The sequence below is a fragment of the Apus apus genome, chromosome 3 (assembly GCF_020740795.1).
Source record: "Apus apus isolate bApuApu2 chromosome 3, bApuApu2.pri.cur, whole genome shotgun sequence".
Taxonomy (NCBI): Eukaryota; Metazoa; Chordata; class Aves; order Apodiformes; family Apodidae; genus Apus; species Apus apus.
The window spans coordinates 68,257,747-68,281,742 of NC_067284.1; the positions used below are offsets into that span (position 1 = coordinate 68,257,747).

General features: G+C 42.5%; 1 protein-coding gene across 3 annotated transcripts in view; it reads left to right on the plus strand.

The window, feature by feature from the left end:
- Window positions 1-649: 649 nt before the first annotated feature.
- KCNH1 (potassium voltage-gated channel subfamily H member 1) overlaps window positions 650-23,996 on the plus strand; it is a 185,187-nt gene continuing 161,840 nt past the window's right edge. For all 3 annotated transcript variants that reach the window (XM_051613521.1, XM_051613523.1, XM_051613522.1), the window contains exons 1-3: window positions 650-745; window positions 13,859-13,982; window positions 14,242-14,348. In XM_051613521.1, coding sequence (XP_051469481.1) covers window positions 673-745; window positions 13,859-13,982; window positions 14,242-14,348 — 304 coding nt within the window. In that variant the 5' untranslated portion in view covers window positions 650-672. The remainder of the gene's footprint in view (window positions 746-13,858; window positions 13,983-14,241; window positions 14,349-23,996) is intronic.

Consider the following 23,996-nt stretch of genomic DNA (forward strand, 5'->3'; position numbering starts at 1 on the left):
TAACACTGAGTAGCAATCACCACCGAAGAGCATGAAAGGCGAGCCGGGGCAATAGCGGCAAGCACCGGGGCACAACCGGGGGGCTGCGAGCGGAGCCTCCTGCTCTCGGCGGCGTCGGGTGCGTCCCAGCGGGGCGGGAAGCAGCGGCGGTACCACCCGCCGCCCCAGCGAGCTGCTGCCACGAATTTTTGGATGGTTTTAAAGCCCTCCGACTACTTCAGCTCCCGGGGCGCACCGGTGCGGGGCCGAGCCCCGCTGCAGCCGCCCTTTGGGTGGGTGACGGGGACGCGGTGAGACGCGAAGCCCCCCTCATGAACACCCGCTGTTCCGCGGGTGCCCCAGTATCTCCTGCTGGTGCCCGGGCGCGGCAGCGGGCGGGCTGCGGGCTCGGCGCCCCCGCCGCGCCCAGGCGATGGCGCTGCAGCACCGGGCTTGCGGCGGGGCGGCGCGGGGCGGCGCGGGGCGGCAGGGGGCGCTGCGGGGCGGCCCGGCGGCGGCGGCGGCGGGCGCGGGGCTGCGGTGCGCGGGGGATGGCGGGCGGGCCCGTGGGCCGGTGCCGCACAGCCCTGCCGGTCCCGGCGGGGGCATGAGGCGAGCGGGGCGGGCGGCGAGCGGCGCGGCAGAGCGCGGGGCGGCAGAGCAGCTCTGAGCGGAGATCCCGCAGGAGCGACTATGGCCGGGGGAAGGCGAGGGCTGGTGGCGCCTCAGAACACGTTCCTGGAGAACATCGTGCGACGGTCTAACGGTGAGGGGGCACCGGGGAGGCGGCGGCGCCCGCGCCCCGCGGCTGAGGGCGAGCTCTGCCCGGGGGCAACCAGCCTGCCCGCTGCCTCGGCGGGGGCAGCGCCGAGCGGAGGGGCGTTCAGCCCCGGCCGCTCCCAGGCGGTGCCTCCGGAGCGGCGCATCCCGGTGCCGGTGCCGCAGCCGGTGCCCGAGTCCTGCGGGGAGCCCCCCGCGCCGGGCAGCGGGGCTGCGGCTGCAGGTGCGGCGGCACGGCGGGGCGCCCCCGGGGTGGGGGGGCGAGGCGGGAGCTGCCGGGCGAGCGCTGTGCCCGGCGCCGGGCGAGCTCCGCGCCCGGGGGGCGAGGCGGGGGCAGCGCGGGGCCGGAGCCGGCGCGGGGCGCCAGGGGGTCGGGGCGGGAGCTGCGGTGCGCTGCGGGGGCACGGCAGCTGCGGGCGGGGAGAGGCGGTGCGGGCATCCAAGATGGTCTCTGAGCAGAGGAAAGCCCGGCGCTGGGCTGCCTGTCTGAGTTGGAAGGGAAGGTTTGTCACAAGTGAGGAGAGAGTTTGCCATTTTGAGGGCCGAGGGTAGGTGTGGGGTGTGGGGTTTGTTGTCTTTTTTTTTTTTTTTTTTTTTTTCCCCCCTCGTGCGCCCGAAGCAGGTCTTTCTCTTGGAAGTCTGTGGAGTGAGTGGAAAATGCTTCGAGTTTCACGACTGCTTGCAAATATGCATTAATGCTATCCAGATTCTTTCACTTCGTGACTCGCTGCTCCCTCAGTAAGCCCGCCACGGTGCAGACGTCTCCGTATTTGTTTAGACCCAGGCATAGGCATTGTTTTAAAGCTCCAAGCCCAAGTTCTGCCATTTTTAATGCTTCCATTGACTCCAGCGGGGTTATTTAAAGGATTAAGAACTTGTAGTGGCTCTGAGAATATGCAGGATCCAGCTCCTTTTGAAGACAAGAGGAATTAATTAAAAATATAGCCAATTTGTTCTGATAAGGTAAAGGCAATTAATCCTTTTGATAAGCAGCTAAAAACTCAAATTACCCAAAGAATTATTATTTTATTTGTAATTAGGCGTTATTATTGGAGAAATAGCTTTTGATAAGACCATACTTTCCCATTAAAACATGAGACTATTTTTATAGGTTTGTTCTCTCTGCAGCTTTCCTGTAGAAGGAAAGGGGCTGGAAGCTGCATTCCTGAAAAAAATACTCGCCATTCTGACAGTGAATCTTGCCCTCTTTTGTAGAAAAACGAAACATTAAATTTCATGATGTTCAGGCTGCTTCTTTAATCTTCCAACACCAGTCATCTAAAGCTTTTCTCAAAATTGTCTTGAGTATGTAGATTATTTTCTTCATTAAAAACCAGGTTTGTCTTGTGGTTTTCAGTGCCAAAACCTTGATGCAATAAATCAGTTGAGGTTTGGAGATGGGAGGAATCATGCAGTGGAAGCTATGCTGAGTTTCTTCCTCTCTTCCCCCATTATTAAGAAGGTATCGTAACAGAGTGTGGTGCTAGACAGCAGAGGTGAAATGACAGCACTCCTTTTCCAAATGCTCAGCAAGTTCTGAGGGCTGTAATCAATACAGGTTTTTAGATTAAGCCTGGTAGGACGTGATGCATGGTTCAGGCATATTAGGAGAAGCTTATGGAAGTGACTCACATTTAGAAGCCCAATTCCTCTGTGGTTTGCCTTCTAGTTTTTGCTGGACCCAGTCCAGCTTTGGTGTAAATGTGATGCTGTCACATACAAATGCTGTGTGAATCGGTTCTAAGATGAGACCTTGTGCCTCTACTAACCTCTTGTCTCTTTCAGGAGACAAGGACAGTCTCCTTTCCTCCCCGGGCAGGGCTGTGCTGGCCAGCATGGGGGCAGTATGGAGACATGCCAGTTCCTTGTGACCTGTCTCATTGGCTTGCCTACTTGGCCTCTGAGATGATTTGGGATGCCCACAGGATGAGTGCTTAAACGGGCCCATAAAGCTTGAGGTTTGGCTCCCTTTTCTTGATTTCATTTGATTGGGTAGTAATGTGACCCGCAATGAAACTATCTAGGCCATTTGGGACTTGCAAAATAAATCTTGGACTTGTTGTCAAACTGTATTTGCTGGCACATCCGAGCACGTTAAATAGTGCCAAGAGATATTGAGTTGGTACAGATATAGGAACGTTCCTAATTTGGGAAGCATTCCCTCTGAAAGGAGAGGAATTTGGTCACAGAATGGAAATAGATCCTGAATAGGTGCCTCACTTCATGGTACTTATATATGAAATGCATCCACTGTCATAGGTGAAGCGAGAAAAACCCATTCTTGCAATGTCCTGTGTTTTGTGGCAGGGGGTGTTAACTCTGTGAAAGAGGCCATGCAGTAATAACAAATAGTTAGCATGCAACCCCATTTGGGAGTATTGCTCCAAGGACAGCAGCAGTTACACCATTTTTTAGCAGTAGTTTAGCAAGGAATTCTTTGGGCAACCTTTCATATTAGGTGTGGGACTGGTAAGCTGATGCACCTTCAATGGCTAAAGGTAACAGTGTACACAGGCATGCAAGTTCGGGGGTTTTATTTTATGCTTGGTGTTTTATTCATGTTTACATCACACAAGGCTCACCTCAAACTCTGCTGGTCTGAATCATCTCCTTTAGAGTTATTAGAGATGAGAGCTGCTGCTTAGGTTGCAAATCAACTGAGACGGGTTCTCATGCACTGACAGCCAAAAGAGCTGTGCTAGGGTTAGAAGCTGCACAGTATTTCCTTTCCACATTATGGTGTAAAGAAGGAATTGAGAATTTCTCAGCCCATCCTGGGATAGGATGGCCTTATGATGGCACACACAAGAAAGAACATACTGTCATCTGCCTAGACCTGTGGACCGTACCTGGTCTTCTGATTTCTTTTTGCAAGAAGACCTTTGGGTGAAGTGTGAACTTAAGGTTCTTTGCTCTTTGAAATGAGGGACGCTATCACCCTGCTTGTCCTGTATTTAAAATTTAAAAGCTGAGTTTCTAAACTGGTCATCTAGAGCTAGAAAAATAAAGGTTGTGTGTAGTGCTTGGTTGACAAAAATTTGTTTGAAGCATTGAAATATTTAAAGACCAGAACACTCAATGGAACAGAAAATGAGCCTGTGCCTTAAAACAGTGCAGTACGTAAAGAATCACTAGCCCCTGGTGGTTACTGCTAATGTGGTATTAATGTTTTTCTTGGGTAATGTAATACACCCACAATATACAGGCACTATGACAATAACAGATATAATCTTGGTTCATGGCCAAGGCATCCAATTCAAATGCTGCAGTATGTTATGGAGAATACTGATTCTGTGTTGTATTCCAATGCTTTATCAATAACTGGAAGCAAAGATACTTCTCTATTTACATAAATGCTAGGTAGATTCTGCAGTCTTTCCTTGATCAAATTCTCACTGAGGTATGTGATAATTGTGCATGTGTAAGAATGGCAAAAGCAAGCCCTGTGTTTTCATGGTTAGGAATGTCAGTGGAAGTCACAGATGCTTTTCTGATTTATTGACAAAAAGAGAATGTTGAAGGAAGGGGAGGTTAGAAGGCATAAGACTTGTGTGAATTTAGTCCTACTTCCATTAAATCCCCTGGGAACACGCTGAAGAGATGTCAGGTATGGAAGCAAACCTGCACCCTTTGATGGAGAGTGCAGTGAGTTCCCTGTAGAGGGAGAGAAAAAGCACCTTCAGACAAAGATCCTGAGAATAACAGACAACTCCATGATTCACGTCATTGCTTCCATTGCAGACTATAAAGTCCCAGTAAAGAAACATTCTGCAACCTGGACATGTGATCCAATACCATTGCCTGACACCTAGGAGAGAAATTAACTTTTTTCTAAACAGTTCTGAAACTGAAAAACCTGTTTTTGTGTTCAGCCAGAGAGAAATGCAAAGGAAACTAACAGAGAACGAAGAACTAAACTGAGTTTTATTTTCATACATTTGCACTTGAATAAAAAGTTCATCTACATGAAATGCTTGCAAAAAGGATCCTTAACCTGCCAGTGCTGTGTCTGCTGCAACCTGGCTCTGCCTGACTTCCCTTCAGAACCTAAAGCAGTTAGCAGCATGGTATGGAGTTGCAGACCTGGCTGCAACTGAAGTGATGTGGGTCCAGCAGCAGTGTAGGCATGCTCCCCAAAGGTTGGGTTCACTGTCTGAAGTGTTGTGGGTCTGACCCCTTTCAGACTGCTCAGCTGTTTTGTTGGTAAGGAACACATGTGTGAGCTTGACAATTTCTGCATCACTCTTCCATGTGTGTCAAGGGTAGTCAGGTCCTGGGCATCATTAGAGGACCTCATGCTACTGCAACACAGTAAATAGCATCAGTCATCAAGAAGGTATTTTCCTACTGAGAACAGGACTGCTTTTGTTTAAATTAGCAAGTGCATTTTTGGGGTGGAATATTCTTTTCTGCTTCCTTTTTTATAGAATATATTTGGTTTCCTGACAGTTCATAAAATTTTGTAATTTTCAATGAATCTTCAAGGAGCAGTGGATGAAATGAATTATTTGCAGAGGACCAGATCAGAAACCTTGTGCTGCAGGTAAATGACATTCCAGTGTGGTCTAGTGAGGTTTTATTGAAAAGGGAAATGCATTTTAGTGGCTGTTTTGACATGAAAGTGCCAAAAAGAGCAGAGTTACCTGCGCACAGGGAAGAGCAATATTGAGGTATTCCTTATGAGGTGCAGTGCCTTGTGTTAAGCTGTCCTAGTTCTTAAAGCTCCCAAATGGGCTGACTTGGAAGGCTGTAGCAGATACGCAGACATGCTGCCAGTTTGAAGTCTCATCACCTGCCAGATCTGTGGATTAATTTCAGGATAAAAAGCCCCAACATGATGGAATAGCAGGGTCTGGCCTGGGGAAGGCTTCCCTTCCCTGGTATGGAAGGCTCTTTCCCAGAGTCACACCTCGCAAAGAGTGCATGGAAAATTGCTGTATCAGCAATAAGATGGTGCTATATGTATAGAGTGCCTCTAGCTGAAGATTTTGTTTCTCTGTGGCTTGCCCTGTGCAAGGCAAAGTGATTGTTACCCTCCAAAAATCTGGAATCCAGTGGTTGCACTTCAGTCTGTACCCTTTTGTATCTAATCCTGCAAGACCCAGTTTATTCAAGATTTCCTGTGAAATCAGTTTTGGCTGACTGAAATCCATGAGTGTGGGTCTGCCTATTGGCACTCATTAAAACAAGACATTTAGCTATGAGAACAGCCAGCCTTCAAAAACTACAAGGGGACAACTTTTAGGTTTCACGTTAACAATGTTTTTGCAAGCTGAGACTGAAACAAAGGAAAGGATTTTGTTTCCTCCTCATCTTCCTTTTTTCTAAGTTAACAGATGTGGAGGCACTTTTATTTTCATCCATGTTTTTCATGCAATTGACCAGTACATCAAAATATCTATTCACTATTGACAGTTTTATTTTTCTCAGTATCACTTGAGTTCAATGTAATTTTTTTTTGCTGGCTTTTACTAGGCCAGAAGCATCTTGTTATTTGTGTGTATCTTTATGCATTTAGAAATGTATGACCTGATTTCCTTAAAATGGCTTTTATAGGTAGTAAGAAAAAGAAGAACTACAACATAGAGATGATGGATAATGTGTTTTAAAATTAATGTTCTGAAAGCTCGAGAAGTTCTACTGTGATAATTCAACATATCAATCAATTTCTGCATTAAATCCTAGAACAAGATCATAAAACAAATCTTTATGAAACCCCTTCACGGGGGAATTTTTTTAATGCATTTTTGTAACTCATATAGCTAGAAGTGAGCAGGGAGTTAGGTCTTGTCAAATGCTCTTAAGGTTTTTGATAGCTGTGGCTATAATCAGTAAATCAAATGGCTTCTTTAAACTGATGGAAGACCTAAATGATTAATGCAACTAAAACATGCTTTTTCCTGGATTACTTTAAAGGTCAGATGAGCAGGGGAAAAAAAACCCATACCAATTAAATGGTGAAGTCTCACTGCTAAACAGTATTTTTGTTCTTTATTAAGAATGGTGCAATGTATGACTCTTACAGCTGATGAACTTTCTAATTTCTGAAAATTATCTCACACTAATGCCACAATTGTCTACGTGGGTTTTTTTGTTTGTTTGTGGGTTTTTTGGTGTTTTTTTTTTAATTTCTCAGCATGGACAGAACTTCAGAGATAGAAGAATTATGCTATTCATAAAATACATATGACAACTGCTGTGCACTTTCAATTTCAGCTATTCTTGTTTTATTTTTTAAAAGTACAGATAATTGAGAAGATTTAGAGCTACTAGTGTTGGAAGGTTGTATTCTTTTAAATTTAGACTTTTCTCATTCTAGAGCCTACTGTGAAACATTTGCTGTAACAATACAAAATAGCAAATGTTGAGGTAGAACCAGTAGTTTTTACCTATACTGCTGGCCGAAATTAGCATTCATTTTCTGTAATGATTCAAACTGAGTCACTTGAAGATGTTTTAGTTAGTGTCTCTTTTGTTATTTGTGGTAAGTATGATGAAATACATTTTTTAATAATTCTTTTCTTGCAGTGTGCTCTGGAGTACACGACAGTGTAAGTCATGTCTCAATAAAGCACAAAATGCCTGCATTTAGAGGATTGTGTTCATGCTGTAGGAGCCAAAGAGCTTTTAAATCAGTTTTTGTTTCTGTAAAATAAATAGTTATATAAAAGTTTTATAAAATGTGTAAACACAAAAGAAACAATAGGGTTTTATAATATGTTGTTTTTTACTAGAGTGAGACTACAGCTTAAAATAATTTGGTCTTGATATTAAGGATGTAAAATTTTGAGGCCACTATATCATTATTCTATAGGGAGATAATTTTGTTCAATGAGATATTTAAACAGATGTACTCCAACTCTAGGAATGAATGTAAGGAGATACTGAGTGGATGTGTATATCCATGTAACATCATTGACTTCTACAGAAGAATGTGGGTGGAAGAGCAGAAGTTTGCCTTACTATTTTTATTCTACCATGTGAATGGTCTTTCAGTCCTTTGGAAAGCTCTATACTTGCTTTGAATAGAGTTACAGCACTTTTGTTAAGATGAAAATGTGGTTGGTTCCTGTGCCTTTCCTCCATGAAGTGTGAACCTTGAATCCCATGTATGCAAAGGAAAGGTTGACTAGGTTCTTGAAATTCAGTTTTCATTATTTGTACTGATTTAGTGCCATATTTTTATGTCAGGAGTTATATTTGAGCAATGCAACTCATCAGTGTGACTAAATGCTTCTGTTTTACTTTTTTCAAATCTAAGACTAATTGGGAGCGAAAATTCATGCATACCTATCTTTGCAAATTGTTACAGCAAAAGCATGATAGGAGCTGTGTGACTGTAACAATTTCAGCAGGCCTACTTACAAACAACATTTGATTTCCATGCATTGTGTTCCTTACCAAAAACAAAACCATCCCTTTTTTCCCCATATCCAAATTATGCTACTTGTGATGCAAAGTTACAAGTTTGTGAATACCAGAATTGTTTAGAAGCTCATCTGTCCTTTGTACTTAAGCTCTATGATACAGTCTTCAGTCATGACAGTTGCACATGATTTTTGCCTAGTGCACATTTCTTGTGCTGGCTGTGACACCCTATCCCTGGTGACCCCCACCCTATCCCTGGGTAGGGTTAAAAACCAATTTACTAAGCAGTTCTTTCAGTGCTGCTTAAGTAGCGGTTTGTGTCCTGTAATGCTGGTTGTCTAGGTTTGCTCCACTGAAGATCCATGGGAGAAATTTGAGACCTGATAAAAAAAGACACATGGGGCTCAATAAGAGGGGTTATGTCCTCACCCAACATGAGGAAGGCTGTGGTCTGGAATCAGGAGGGCAATTTCTGTTCTGTTGGAAACTGATGGGAGAATAGCAAGTTTGGTGAGGAACAGGTCTTCCCACCTGCTTCTTCCTTCACTGAGAGGGGAATAAATAAGGAGCAAATCTTGTGAGTTTTGTATTTGTATGATGACTGTTGGGTAATATATTAACATATTCAAGTTACACTGCACCAACCTGCAAACACTTGTGGGGGGCTTTCACAAACCATTCATATCTTAACAGTGGCATTCATATCTTAACAGTGGGCACCAGCCTCTGTTGTTAGGTCTGTGCTGCAGCTCACTGAGCAGAGGTTTCCTCTTGGTCACCTCAGTGTGTGCTTCCTCTGTGCAGGCAGTGACTTGGGAACATGGCTGGCAGCCTTGTGGGAATCTGTCTGGCAGCTACTCTCTGACCGATATGTCCTCAAAGAGGGCCCATGTGTCTCTGGTAGGACAGAGGAGGCAGAACTGGTGTGCTGGCCTCTGGGAACAGGTGAGGGCTCAGCTTGGGAAGGCCCACCTTACAGGAGAGGCCGGGGTGCTGTGGGTGCAAATGTGCAGCAGTGCAGGGGAAGGCAGGGAGCAAGCACTTCAGTAGCTTGCTCCATGCTCTTGCAAGAAGGTCACCTCTCTGCAGTCAGCTCTTCCTCACCAGATGCATATCTGTGAGGTGCTTTTAGTCCTTGGGGATTTTGGAGGCTTGAGCTGATGGACAGTTCTGGTTGAACAAAGCACTACATGTAGCAGTAAGATTCAGTAGATTTGGTAGTTTTGGTGAATCTGGGTGTTCTAGAGATTTGCTGTCGCTGTTGTTAAAGGATCACTGTTATTTGGAAGGACATTTTCTGATCCTTCTGTGATGGTGTGTTTTGTGGGTGGAGGGAAGTTCTGGTTTCAGTGACTGAGAAATATCCATTCTTATTTTTTGGAAGGAGTTGAAAGGTATTTCTTGTTTCTTTCAAGCAGCCAAGTCTAGTTTAAAGTGATAATCCATAACAGGTCTGACATTTGAGTGTGTAAAGACTGACATGTAGATATACCACAGTGAACAGAACTGACTTGTGGAAAATGCAAGCTATAAAATATGAGGTGAGGCACTTCACAAAGTAGCCAGTGCTGCAGACCCTCATCACAGAAGCTCACCCCACGTATGCAAGTAACTGTGCCACATTTGAGGTGCTAGAGTTCTTATTTATGTTTCTGCAGCATGATGTGCTTTGTACTGCACTTCTGCATATTTCTGTTTCCCAGTGGTCTTGCTAAGACTGTGTCAAGTGCAGCACAAGCCAGAACTCTAGGTCTTGTTTTAGATGAGCTGCCCTTTCCGATTCCCAGCTCAGTTCTTGGAGCTGATAAGAAGGGCCACTGATGCTTACAGCTTCTCCTTGGGCCAGGCAATGTCACTAACCCAATTGACTTTGTGATAGAAATTGATTTTCTGGTAAAGGAGTCCTATGAGTCCTTTCAAAGAGGTGCCTCAAGTCAGTAAGTAGTTTCAGAACTGCAGCTATCACATACATATTTGAAGAGAATTTAGCAGTGGATTTCTTAATGGTCTTCCTCTGACCAACTTCTTTCCTGGCCTCATTGACCCACTTGACAGTCCCCAAGAGGTTTTGCCCTGTGATGCTCTAAGAGTTCAGTATAGCATCCCTTTTGCTTGTTGTGCAACAAAGCCACAGCTGTTTCCTGGCCTCTGGGACACTGTGTCCCTGAGGATGGAGAGGCAATATTTGCCTCAGTGGATGTTATTTAATATTTTCTTACGTTAGGAACAATTGTTTAACAGATTATGAGCTGTCTCTAAGCAGCATATTGTCAGGGACGTCAATGCAATTGAATGTAAATAATAGCAATGAGAACAGCCCTTCTACCTCCAGGTTATCTGTCAGAATAAACTTTGCAGGGGAGTTATAAGTGAGAGTCCTTATTTTATGCTGTGTCTAGCCAATGTTTGCACATGCAGAACACTGTCATTGGAGGCACTCCTGAAGGAACACAGGCATGTTCTCCACGTAGGCACAGAACCATTGTTGTGTTGTTGTTTTGCCTTGAAAGAGATGTAGGAATAGGAGTGATTAACTGGAAAGAAATTCCTATTTGTCTTCAAGACCCTTTATTTTCAGATGCAGGGGCTCCCACTCTATGGGCTGCTAGGCCACAGTAAGTTTAATAAAAAAAAGGGGGTACAGGAAGTTTGAACATCACCAGTGCAGATTGTCTGTCCCTTTGCAACAAAATCAGAAAAAAAGGAATAGATCAGCTTGAGCCTGGTAACCTCCTGAGGAAAGCTGGCAGAGGGTAGTGGGTTGGAAACCTCTTTCCTAGCCTGGCAGTTCAGATGGTGCTACACGACATCATCTCTCAGCTGTCTGTCTGCTGCGCTTACAGGGACCAATGCCTTCTCTGCAGACTTTCAGCTACAAGGGGAGTTCCCAAGCACTGGTCCACGCAGGACTTTTTTTAGTCTAAGAATCACCCCACGTCAAGTACTAAAAAAATCGTGGCAACAGAGTTGGAGGAGTGAGCCCAAAATGAGTCAGATGTGTGGTGTTGATGCCAGAGAATGGGTCCAACTTCAGTATTTGCTTCTTTTGTGTTTGTAAGCTATGCAAAGCCTGGATCAAAGAAAGGTGAAGATGATTTAAGTGGGAACTAGCTAGAGGTGAGACACACACGTGAAACAGTGGGACTGTCAAAGTCTCTGACTTGCTATTTGAGTGTATAGGTGCCCAAGTTTTTGCCTTTAAAACTTGGTATGTATGTAAAGAACTCTCAGTTGGGTTGTAACTCACAGCTAAATGCAACCTGGACTCTCTGATGAAGCATTTGCCCTCCACCTCCTAGAAGGGTTCAGCCAATGTAGACTAACAGGATTGCCTCATAGGGATGCATAAAATACAACAGCCACGTCACACTGACTTAAAAACTTATGTGGTGAGGATGTTGGCATCTGTTCTCTTCAGTAGCTCAATAATTAAAATGGTCATTCAGGAACTGAAATGAAGGCTAAGCTTTCTCTGCCTTCGGGTAGTCCCACATCTCATAGGAGAACACCAGAGTGCTAGGCTGCCAGGGGAAAGGAAAATATTTTTACATTCTCTAAGCATCCTCTGAAACTGCCAGTAAAAAATAAATAAATAAAATCAGGCTTAATTGGACCAAAAGGTAAGCAAGTGGGAATGTGATTTTTTTAGCTCCTGCAATAATGGCAAAAAAACTTGGGTATTGTCAGTGAGAACTGGGCTTATGTTAAAATATTAGGTATCATGAGTAGTATAGGAAAGGGAAAAAAAATCCCCCTAAAATATCACCCTTTTTTGTTGTTTTCCATAGTTTAACAGGTTTCTATTTGCTGTGCTAATCTTTTCAGTTCTATCTCAGCAACACTACGGGTGGAGCTTCCAGGTCCTAAGTCTTTGAGAGCTGAGTACCTAGGGACTTGGCACTGTAGCAGTTTCACCTCTTGGTGCTTAAATTCCCTTGTGGATTTAGTGCTTTGTTTTTACCTGGAAAAAGGGGTAAAAACACTGTCCTACTTCTTAGACACATTGCAAGGCTAGATAAAAGTAGGATTAGCACAGTATAGTAATCAGAAAAGTGCACTGTATAGCTTTTAATAAAAAAAAAAATAATTATTCAAAGACAATATTGAGGTTTAAGTGTGAAAGGAAGCTCACTGCTTAAGTTAACAAATTCTTCAAGGAGCTCTTGAGGAAGTGGAGAGAGGGGTATGTTACGTTTGAGAAGGGGAGATGGTGAGAAGAAATGTATGCATGAAATAACATCAGGTCGGGACCTGGCCTAACATTTGTATTTGCATATTTTTTTTGTCAGTTTTTTGTACTTCCTGATGAAAATTTAAAAATATCCTAGCACAGTCCAATGCCGTGTTTATAATAGACACTCAAAAGCACTTGGTTTAGCAATGAGAAATGACTTGGTTTACTTATTCATAGGAAGGGCTAAAAGACACGTATTGTTTTTGGAACAAAGTACTTCAACCAAGCAAAACCCATGGTATTTAAAAGAGGCTGTGGGAAAAAAAGCAGTTAAAATGTCCTGAAGTTATACTACTGGTGTATCTCATTCTAAAGAGTGTATAAAGATACACTTAATCATGCTCATGGGATTGGGCAATGGATTTAGATAGCTGTGGGAATGTTTTATTTAAACCCACTTGAAGTTTGTAAGGGGATGAAAGTTTTTGAAAGGGAAAGTTAAATTAAACAAAACTCTTCGCAATTAACAGGTAAAACGTCTTGTTTGTGTCTCTTGGTTGCAGAAACCATTGATGATGGCTGTGTATATTTGAGTAGTTGAGGGTAGATCCTGAAAAGTAGACAGTGTAGTGGACTCTCTTAAAGGCTCCCCTTAATTGTGGATGCCTCTTAATGTCATGTGGCCTCCTAGCCTTTCTTTCAAAAGCCGGGGGTTATTTCCAGCTGTGAAAGGAGTCATCATCTCCACCTGCCTGCCAGTGCCCAAGCAGCAGCACTGCTGTCTGTCTTGGCACAAGTGTGGTTAGTTGGCTGCACAAGAGCCAAAGCAGCTGAGAAAAGCAAGGTTTGGGCCCAGGATTGAGTATGTTCTTAATTTGAATGGGATAGCAATCATAAGAAAAGTAGTGCACATAGATCCAGTAAGATGTGAATCCTGCTCAAATTTATTTTTTTTATTTTTTTTATTTTTTTTTACCGATTGAAACTGCCACTGACTTGTATAGCAAACAAAAAGTTCTTTCTACTTGTGTAAGTACTAACCCTGGTTGTCTGGTGTCTACCTTGGAGTGCTGTGCCATGCATGTCACACACAAAGAAGTGTTTGAGCTTGTGTGGTCAGCAGTGAAGTCTGTATTGAGAGGAGCCACAATGTCTGCGTTCAGACAGGAGAAATACTGCTCATGTGCTGTTTTGACTCTGTGTAAGGGACTTTGCATTCAAACTGAGTGTCACAGTGGATCACTGCATGTGGCACAGAGGGAAACAGTTTGGTGAATCTGGCCTCAGTCAAGGGATGAGTTTTACCTGCTTAAGCATCATGTGTTTTCTCTTGCATTAATTCATCCTCATAAGCTTTAAATGCGTAATTAATACTTTTTGTAAAAATAAGAATTTACTTTAAAAACCTGGGAATAATCCTGTTCACTGCAGTGGGAATAGTTTCTGGGAAAAACTGTGCAGAGACTGAAGCAATTGGGTTTGGATCCTGAAATGAGTATTTCCTCTGATGCTACCATAGCCTTGTCTAATGTCTAACTGATGTGTTCTTTCAAACAGATACTAATTTTGTCTTGGGTAATGCCCAGATAGTGGATTGGCCTATTGTCTACAGCAATGATGGATTTTGCAAGCTATCAGGATACCACAGAGCAGAAGTTATGCAAAAAAGCAGCACCTGCAGGTATTTGAGAACAGATTTATTTTCTGTTAAATAGCATGTAGTATTGTGTTTGTTGCTTGAGGAGAGAAGTAATCTGTTCATTCCAGTTTTTTGTCTCTTATCTCCCGGGGCTGCATCTGTCAAATATACTTCCCAGGTAAAACAAAATCAAGAACAAAACCAAGCAGTGCTATTTCTAAATAGGTCCTTTCTACACTGTAGACGAATGGCTTTGTGTCTTTGTCTAGTATCTGACTTGAATTTCTCTCTTTATTTGCAGTTTTATGTATGGAGAGCTGACAGACAAAGATACGATTGATAAGGTCCGGCAAACGTTCGAGAACTATGAGATGAACTCCTTTGAAATCTTGATGTACAAGAAGAACAGTAAGTAGCTGATATGTTTGTTCGTTAACATTGGTGTGTAAAGTTGTTTCAAATTGTAGTGTAAACTGCAAGTCTGCCAGCATGGAGGACTGTGCTTTATCCAGGGCTACATGGGCCCCAGTTCTCCCCGTTGATCTACAAAAGAGGAATGAGAACATTAGGGATGAAAGTCACTCAGGAAGGCAGACAGAGCTCTCTAATTTGTTCTGACGTTTAGAGCAACTTGTGTGTGATGCCTTAAGACAGCACTCCAGATTCCATCAGCAATGATAATACACAGGCTGGGTTTGTGCAAATGGTTTCCATTACAGAAAACATACTTTTCCAATTTTTAAAAATTTCATATAGCAAAGCCAGTACTCAGATTCAGTTTTGGAATGAAAAGAACCCATCTTTTGTATTAGAAGCTGAACTACTTCTGACATTTTCAGATGAAACTGCCTTTTGTTTTGCACAAAATTTCCTTAATTGGGTATTATTTTTTCCTAGCAGTTTCAGTCTCTTTGTATTGGCACATGTCAGCAGATGAACTACTTGCCCAAAACTTACTGCCCCATCTAGTGTGGACTATGTCATGACACAGTTATTTTAATCTACTTAATGTCACCTGAAATGCAACTACACTGGGGTCTTCAGCCTGGCCAAATGTTAAGCTGGAAGTCTGTATTTTGTAACTTACTTTGCTCTTAAAAATTTTGCCTTCTGGTCATGAAACTGGTAGTGTTTGTGTATAGGAGAGGGTATGTTGCAGAAGTGTCCTGCTAGAAGCTCCTTCCCATTGATGATCCATTTGATAATTTCTGAATTAGTGGGAATGGGGGACTTCAAACACAAAATATAACATTAACTGCTATGAGGTAATTTTCAACAGTTAACCTCATTGCTGCTTGTTTTGTTGTTGTGGGGTTTTTTTGGTGTGTTTTATTATTTATTATTATTATTATTTATTGTTGTTAGAAAGACCAGCTTTTTGGGGAAAGCTAATCCTGTCTACCTGTAGCTGTGAACCATTGGTCTTTCTATTGAAATGACCAGCTAGTACTGACTGCTGGAGTTTGGTGAGAGAACCACAGCACTTCACAAAACCTTAAAGATAATACTTATATATGCTAGTGCTGATGTGTGAAGCTGCTTCTTTTGTATCAGAATTAATCTGTTCTTATAAGAAGTGGTGGTGCCCAAGTACATGGAATTGTTTTTTGTCATCTTTCAGAGAGAGAAATAATTCCTAAGAGTTTATCTCTTCTAGGCTTTTTCTTCTTTTGCTTTGGGCTCTTCTGGAGAGCAGCTTGGCTGGTCCAACTTATTTGAAAAGCAATTTGTGCTTATCTGAATGGCCTTGCTTTCTGCTACTTTCCTTCTAGGGTTATCAGCCTCCAATGTTTACCTATTTTTAAAGCTGATTTCTGTTCCTAGGCCAGTTAGTGATCATAGGGACAATATGCAGCTTGCATCTATGCATCCAAAGCCAAGTCAATAAGTTGCAGCCATGAGATCCAGAAGGGTCTGGAATTCTCTCTTACATAACAGTGACTTGGCACCAAGTGGCTATGCAGCTACTCTTTTGTCATTGCTGCAGCATATGGCCTGTGCTAGAGCCTGGGGCCTCTCTGTCTTTTATGCAGAATTGAAAAGCAAGGTAACTGAGGAGCGAGGAATGTTTCCTGAGCACTTTCCTGAGGAGAGGCAGCCTAGAACAAAGTCCAGCTGTGCAGAAGCTGTGTTGTGCGACATGCCAAAAAGCAGAGCTGTGATGGCTCTGCTGTGTGCACAGAGGGTCACAGGCATGGGAAGAAGGAAAGCACAGAGCTTGCTCTTAAGTTTAACAAAACGCAGTGCTCTTATGTTTGTTAGATTTGTGGCTTTAGAGGTACGTTAACTACTGTTACAGAGACTGACTAATAACACTGGAGAGTTGTAACTGAAAAATAACAGAAAGAGGACATCCTGGAGCTTTTTCTCAGAATAAGCCACATCATATAAAAACAGTCTTGTTTACCAGTCACTTAGCACTCAGACTGCTAGGTGGTCTTGCCTCTGTGGTCACCTTACTTTTGCTTGCTCAGGCAAGGGACATGATTGTTTCAGCTTACTCTCAGTTTGAATGGTTTGAAAAGGGACATTTTTCCTGCTCTTTGTTTCTTTTTTTGTTTCTCTATTCTTCTTTCTTCGTTCAATTTTTCTTCAAATTAGCCAGGAAATTGGACAGAAAGTAGGTGATTTTTACCTTTCCTCTCCTTCCCTAAAAACTAACAGTCATGATAAATGGCAAGTTTTTCTTCCATTTTTGTGCCGTCGAATAATTGGGACGTTTTCTGCAGCCTGTACATTTAACATACTTCTAGCTGTTTTAACAATACATTCTATTCTTTTGGGGGCAAAAAGGAAAAGCCAACCAGGAATTTCAAGTTAACTGTGGTGTTGCTAGTGCAGGTCAATCTGCATTGTGTATCTTTGTGTGCAGCAGTCATCTCTGTTCCTCAGAGTAACAGTTATATCCTGATCTTACACTAGATGTGTCAAAACCATTTTGGGACATTTGATTATGCTACTAGAAGTGATAGCCCCCCCTTTTTTTTTTTTAGAAAAAAAAAAGGTATTCTCCATGGAGGTGACCCAGTGCTAGTATTTACTTGGTTGTGCTATAAGAATATCCCATCCAGATGTTGATAATTGCAGTGTATTTTAATTGCAATTCATAGTATCAACTCTAGAAACCATGTAGGTGGTAGTATTTGGAAGAATGATACCATTTTCTGCCTTCATCATGTTTGCATTTCTGGATACTGTCTCTGCTTTAGTCTCCTCTTTCTCTGTCCAGCTCTCTCACCACCCAGAAGTGACTATCCTCCTCCTTTTCAGAACTTGGAGTTAAGATGTGACAGAGATTTGATATTTCCGTGAGCTAGGCCCTTGATTACTTTTGTGATGATCTTTGTTATTCTCTGGAAGAATTGCTTCCTAGAAATGCAGAGCTCCTTCAGGGTAATTGGAAGCAATTGGAGCAAGCAGGTGCACAGCCACCAGATTTTTGTCATTATTGCTCTGATGCCGTCCTGTTGTATTCGGTGGGGATTCATGGTCATACCTGAAAGGAGACAAAAGCTTTCTTTAATCTGGACTGCAAAATTACAACAGACAGGTTGACAGGAATTTTATGTGAGAGCTTCAGTTCTGTTTTTTGGCTTGATGTGAGTGTCCAGTGATGCTGGAAGCACTGTTTATTTTTGTATGGGAAAATCCAAACAGTGCTAAGTCTCACGGCAATCAGTGGAGTTACACTAACGTACATCAAGAGAGGATATGGCTTAATGTACTAGAAAATATTTTGTCTAGTCTTAGTCATGTCTTAGCTTATTTGAATAGATGCAGATTTAAATGTCTAACTTCTTATGAGACTTTGACAGACATTTGTGAGTTTTTTACACCTTATGGCCAGCCTCGTAAATTAAAATGGCTGAGTAAATTTAACTTGGACTTCTATTGCCTAGTTTTCCATCTACAGCATAGGTCTGGGTTACAAGCAGTGCAAAAGCATTTGCTTCGGTGAGTACTGAAGTACATTTGCAGTAAATGTACTGGCTTCTGACTGCATCTGAAAAGGTGGTGCCCATTCAAACTCTAACCACCTTTTGTATGCAGTACTTGATTTGCTTCAGTGGAAGAATATCTGAAGTGGGATGAACTCTTCATAGCTTAAATGCATAAAGAGTTACAAAGAGCCTTCAAGCATCCCCTCTCTGAGCGAAGATACTCCCATTGCTTACAGTCCTCAGCAGTGCTGCAAAGAGCCATGAAACACCGTTCTTTAATATTGTTTTTTCCCCCTCTTTTCTTTCTCTGTGGTTTTCTACAGGTGAGGTCAGTGGAAAGGCAGCAGCCATAGGATTGGCTGTAGGTAGTTATTTTGCCCAACGCAAAGCAGTTCAGGTGAGCAGTGGCTCTTTTCTGACTGCATATATTATGGTGAGATTCCCAAAGGCTGGGCTTCACTGTCAACTTCTGCTGAGGTTCACTTTTGTGGTTTTCTCAGTGCTTGAACGTTTCACAAATTTAATACCATGAGTATTTGTGTGGATTTTTTTTTTACTTTTTTGTTGGATTTTTTTTTTTTAAACACATGCACCATGCCCTCACAGTGTATTGCAACGCTCTTAGATGTCAAAGAGTGACAAATAAGCCCCTGATAGTGATTTGGCTGCTTGAACTTGTCTTTGGGACCAATGCTTTCGACAGATGTTGAAAACCAAATAAGTAACAACCCTATCCTCATTTATACAGAACAAAATTCACTTTAGACTGGTAGACTTTCACTTTTGACTGTGACTGCCCACCACAAGGGTGAGTTACTCATAACTGGTATTGGTGAAAATAATTTTAAACCATTTATATTTATGTATACTGTGCCTCTAGTGCACATCTAGCAGATGGAAAATTTGGTACATAAATTTTAAACCAGATAATTGCATAGGACCAGATGCAGGAAGGAATGAGGGTGTTGAAATAAAGTGGCATGTATCCTTCTGAGCCTCCCATTTAAATCTAGCCCCGTATTTGTCAAGCAGCACGCACACCTGCATCTCCTCTTCTGTGAAAACCATCTGTGTGAGTTCAGTTACCTTCAGGAAGGTCAAATCCAAGTATTTTGGATTAATGAAACTCATAATTCCCCCTGATCTCATCAACTTCAATTGCATTGCCAAGCAAGACCTGCTGTTATCTCCTCAAACATCTTCAGAGCAATGAGACTTCCCAGGAGTAGTCTTTAAATATTTTACCTTGGGTAAATGGAAAGAACATTTTAAGACTTCCCTGTGTCTTCTCTTCCCCTTATACTCACTACTTTCTGCTCTTCTGAGAACTCAGAATCAGGTAAACCATATCAACACTGCTGCAGTATAAGGGTGTGTGCCAAACCTTCTTCCTACTGTGTTGTTCCAGTGTCATATGAGATAACCCTTTTGTGTGTAGCAATTCCATCTTTGGGGACTGAAATGGATTTTCCTTATCTCAGCATATAAAGATCTGACCTTTAGAAGCATTAGCTGCCAGAGTATAGCAGCACCATATGTGGAAAACCTGAAGGCAACAGCTTTTAACATGCTAGAAATGTATTGTAAGGTCTGTTATTTGCACAGTGGTGAGCTCCTACACACCGAGTTGGTTTGTTCTCTTTCAGTGCACACCCTTTGCTAAAAGGGAGAATCTGTAGGAAGAGTTTTGCTCTCTGTCTTGCACAGTCAACTGTCAGAGGCTTCCTTATTGCTCCTAGTTAAAGTCTGAGTGAATATAGTGGATTGCCTAACTCTTTCTGATCACACCTCATCAGCTGCTCAGTATTGGACAAACTGTTCCATCTGTGTGGGATAGAGAGAAACAATCTCATAGGGAGTACCTGGACACAAGTGAAACTCCAAAAAAGAGTGACTATAGTGGTCAGCTGTGCTGTTCATATAACTGAAGTCCTGTTGTCTGCCTCACTGCCTGTAAGGAGCTGATTGAGACACAGCACATGCTTCTATTCTTTTCATTTCCATACTGCTTGACTTTTTACCTTCAGGGCAGTACCTGTTTGATGACTCTCTGACTGAGACATTATCAAGTAATGCAGAGGTTGTGCTGCTTGGAGGAAGCTTGCCCCATTCAGGAAGGGTAATGAAGACATTAGCTGAATTGGGAAAATGTGGGGTTTTTCGTTGTATTTATGAACTAATTCTGTTTTACTTTGGGGTAAGAATAATTGTTTATTGCAATTTTGTTTAAGTAATGCACTTTTTGTACTTTTGAAATACAGCTGGTAAATTGACCTCTTTGATTAGATGATTTAAGTTATGGGGAAAGTTATGCCTTTAGACAAGGATTTTGATACTTATTGTAGCCTATTTTTGTTTGACAGGACAGAAAACTGAACGAGGGTTCATTGGTATGCTCAGGGAGAGAAGACCTTTAGTGAGGAGTAAGGAATAGACCTTTAATGTCTCACTCACTTTAATGCTGTGAGAGTTTCTGAAGGACCTCAATTACAGTCAAATAGCATGTTAAATGCTGGTGTTCTTGACAGGGGACTAAACATATCACTATTGAAATATACAGGATTGGAAAAGAGGAGAGGGAAGAGACAGTAGTATTTGTGTTACAGATGGGAAATGATAAGGTGTGGATGTGTTTACTATGTGTTAATCTAGAGATTAGGCCCTTGAACCCTGGCTTTTAAAATTGTCTTACCTGTGCTCAGGCCAGTGAAGACCATTAAGAGCTGCATCTATTCTGGAATTAGCTACATAACTGAAGAACACAAGACAGGCTGGTCCTACTGGCTACTGTCAGAAGTTCACTGTAGGTTTTAACTTCTTCCCTGTTTATGCTACTTCTCCAACAGCTTTGAAGTGATGTTCCCTTTTTTAGCAGCATTGGTCCTATGCTGTTACACAAACTCTGGATTCTTTCACTGTTGATTCCAAATCTAAGAGAAGTCAGTGTGGCTCACAAGTGTTTACTACTTTGTGCATTGGCATTATTGTTGAACTTCACCAGTAAGCGAGTTTGCCAGGACTGAACACAAAATGTAAATGAAAGTAGATGTATTGCTGGAAACACTGGTAAACAGTCTGTGTGGTTGTACATCAGTACAAACTGGGAGCATATGGGGAAGTTACTCGTGTTTTGCTCTGAGAGCTCTGAAACATGCTGCAGTTTCTCTCACTGCCTGAATAGCCCATAGACTGAATCTGAAAATCACATTTTTTTTTGTTAAAATGGCCTTGTTTGTGCCTCTTGCCAGTAGTGATTGGCTGAGCAGGGACATCCATTTTCACACCAAGAGCATGAGAGCTGCCCATAGGAGGTTGAAATTCTAGTTTCCGACCTGTTTTATAAGTGGTTTATACTTTAAGCTTTCCTGTTTAATAGTTAAATAAACTGTTTAATGTTTAAAAATAAATTTCTTCTGATAATTAAAGCAGTATGCAGGAAAATAGCTGAACACAGTCTCATCTTGGCTGAGTGTTTCAGTGCGTTCCCACAGTTCAGATCCCAGTTCTGCTATGAATGAGCTCCCCATTGCAGGGAACTATGGAAAGCCCATGTAACCCAGCCCTGTGAGCACTCACCTCATGACTGTATTTTTATATCCATTTGTTTCCTGTTGACAGAAGAGACTGGCAAGATGGTGGGGAACACACTGCAGGGAAAAGTATTGAATAGTATTGTGGAGGCAGATTGGCCAGGATGGTCTGGCAGAATTTTCCATCTGCTTATTTCTGCTATTGCTGTGTTACTGTGTAGATCCAAAACTGGAAGGTAATTTACACAGACCACCTGTGCCACCCTGGTTTTATGTTCTACCCTGGAATACACTCTGTTTGTGGCACTCTGACACTCTGGAAATTATAAGGATACCCAGATAATGACAGTCATTCAGGATATCTGTCTCTTTCTTATTGCTTATGGGGCACATCACTAAGGTCTACCCTTGGTTCTAGGCAAAACAGTGGTTTGTTTTCACTTTTACTATAAATAATGCTGCCCAGGAATGGGAGTCAAGGGAGTCAGAAAGTGAGAACCCTGCTGATACAAGCTCCTTGTCCTGCAGCAGCCTCTTACAGGTTATCAGAAAACAGTCTTTCCTCTTGCTGCATTCAGAACAAAAGTCTTGCAACAACATATTGTGCCATAATCATAAAGAGAAGATGACACCATGCATCTGACAAAAAGCTAGAATAGGAGGGTGAATTGCATCCTTTCTGTTGCTGTGATGTGTTACAGCATCTTCAATAGCAAGGTAATCAGTTTTTATAGCTGTGAGAGGCAGAGATGAAGCCGAGTATGTAATTCAGCCACAATGCTGTGAAGGCTAATATTATGAGCAGTTCATAGCAGAATGGCTGTAGCTGCAAGTAGCAAAACAATACAAAGGGTTTTTGGGGAGGGGAAAGAAAGAACCAAACTCTAATAAAAAAAAAGGAAGTGCATGTAGATAGAGATTCTGGCTGGTTAAAAAGTTGCAGTGTTAGCAAAGGGTGTTGAAGTGGGTAAAATGAAAGTAAATTGGTCATCAAGGTATCTGTGTAAAAGCAAGATAGAGATTTGAGCAGCCTCAGAATAGTTCATGTGTGAAGATGGGAAAAACAAGTAGGCAAGAAGAAATGGAGACAGGCAATTTTAGGAGCTCCTGAGAAAGGATAATGTAAAGGGTGTTACTGTCTTGAAAATTGCTGTTGGCTGCTTTGTGGCAGTGTCTTCTAAGCTTGTTAGCAGGTTAGTGAGGATTCTACTGGCACAGTTATATTGCTGAATCTTTTCTTGAATTTAAGCAAACAAAAAAATGCTATACTTTATTGTAAGGGGTTGTTCAGAAATGCTAGCTCTATTAAAAAAATAATATATTGATTCCCAAATACTTTCTGCCATGTAGGCAGGCTCCAGAAATGGCCATCAATGATTCCATCTGGGTTTCTCTGCTTTTTGAGCAGAGGCCTCCATGCATCATATACCCTGCTGTTTATAGAGGTGACTGTACATATGGCATGAAATCTCAGCCAGGGTTTGAAACTGTCTGTTTTATACAGACACAGTGGGAGCCTTAGGAATTGAACTTCATTTATGGAACTTGCCCATGGGTCTTGGAGATGCTCTGGCTTTCTGTGGCCAGAAAAGATTACTAAACACGGAGGCTGGGAAACAGCCAGGTGAGACACTGTTAGCAACAACCTCTGTTGTATTAACATAGTTGGGAAAAAAAGCTGTCTTTGCTTGCTTTGCTGGACAGTAACTTGTGAACTACCAGAGGTTTCCTTGTGACCCTTTTGACAGTCAGGAAGCACAAGTGGCCCTTGTTGTAACTTGAAATACAGTGTGTAGCACTCGCGTTAAAATACCGAGCAATTCAGATGAAAGAGAATCTATACTAGTGGAGGGTCCTGTGATCAAGAAAGAAAATAAAAGACTTTTAAGATCACCCTCTCTAAAATATGCTTTCCAGCAGGAGGGACGAAAGTATCACTAAAATCAGAGTGGCGACTCCTTTGAAATGAGGGTGGTAGACACTCTCTTGTCACATGGAAGTTCATTGCTGTCACTAGGGTGATCAACACTCCCTCAAGGTGATCTGTGGGGATAGTCATCAAGGAGAACTGGTAGCAGCATCTGAAGGGTCATTATTTGGGATCATCTTTTTCTGTGATGTGCAGGCTCTAATGTCTCAAGCAGTTTTCATTAGTAGTGTATCTAGTGCAGTAATTAGAAAAGTGTGGGTTTATTCAGTGCAGTTTACTCCCATTCGCAGCCCATGGCCTGGTCCTGATGGCTTGTTCTCTCCTGAAGTTAGTGGAGTCTTGCTTCACACTGTAGTGATTGTGAACAGGCTCAGGACAAGGCAAGCTGAAAGGCAGCTTGCAAAGGATCTCCCTTGCATGGAAGGAGTTGCAGGCTAGACTATAGCTCCCAGAGCCTGGATCTTGAAGCTGGGCATCAGCTGATGCAGTTGTTAGGAGATGGTGCTCCTTGTTTGCAGAGAAGAAAAAGTTAAACGAAAATTTTCATGCTCTTGAGTTGAGACTCTGTATTATGGTCTAGGCACAGTTGGCCTGTTCTGAAGTCCTGCACAGAACCAGCAAGACATCACTGTATGTACCCTTTGCGTGTACATGG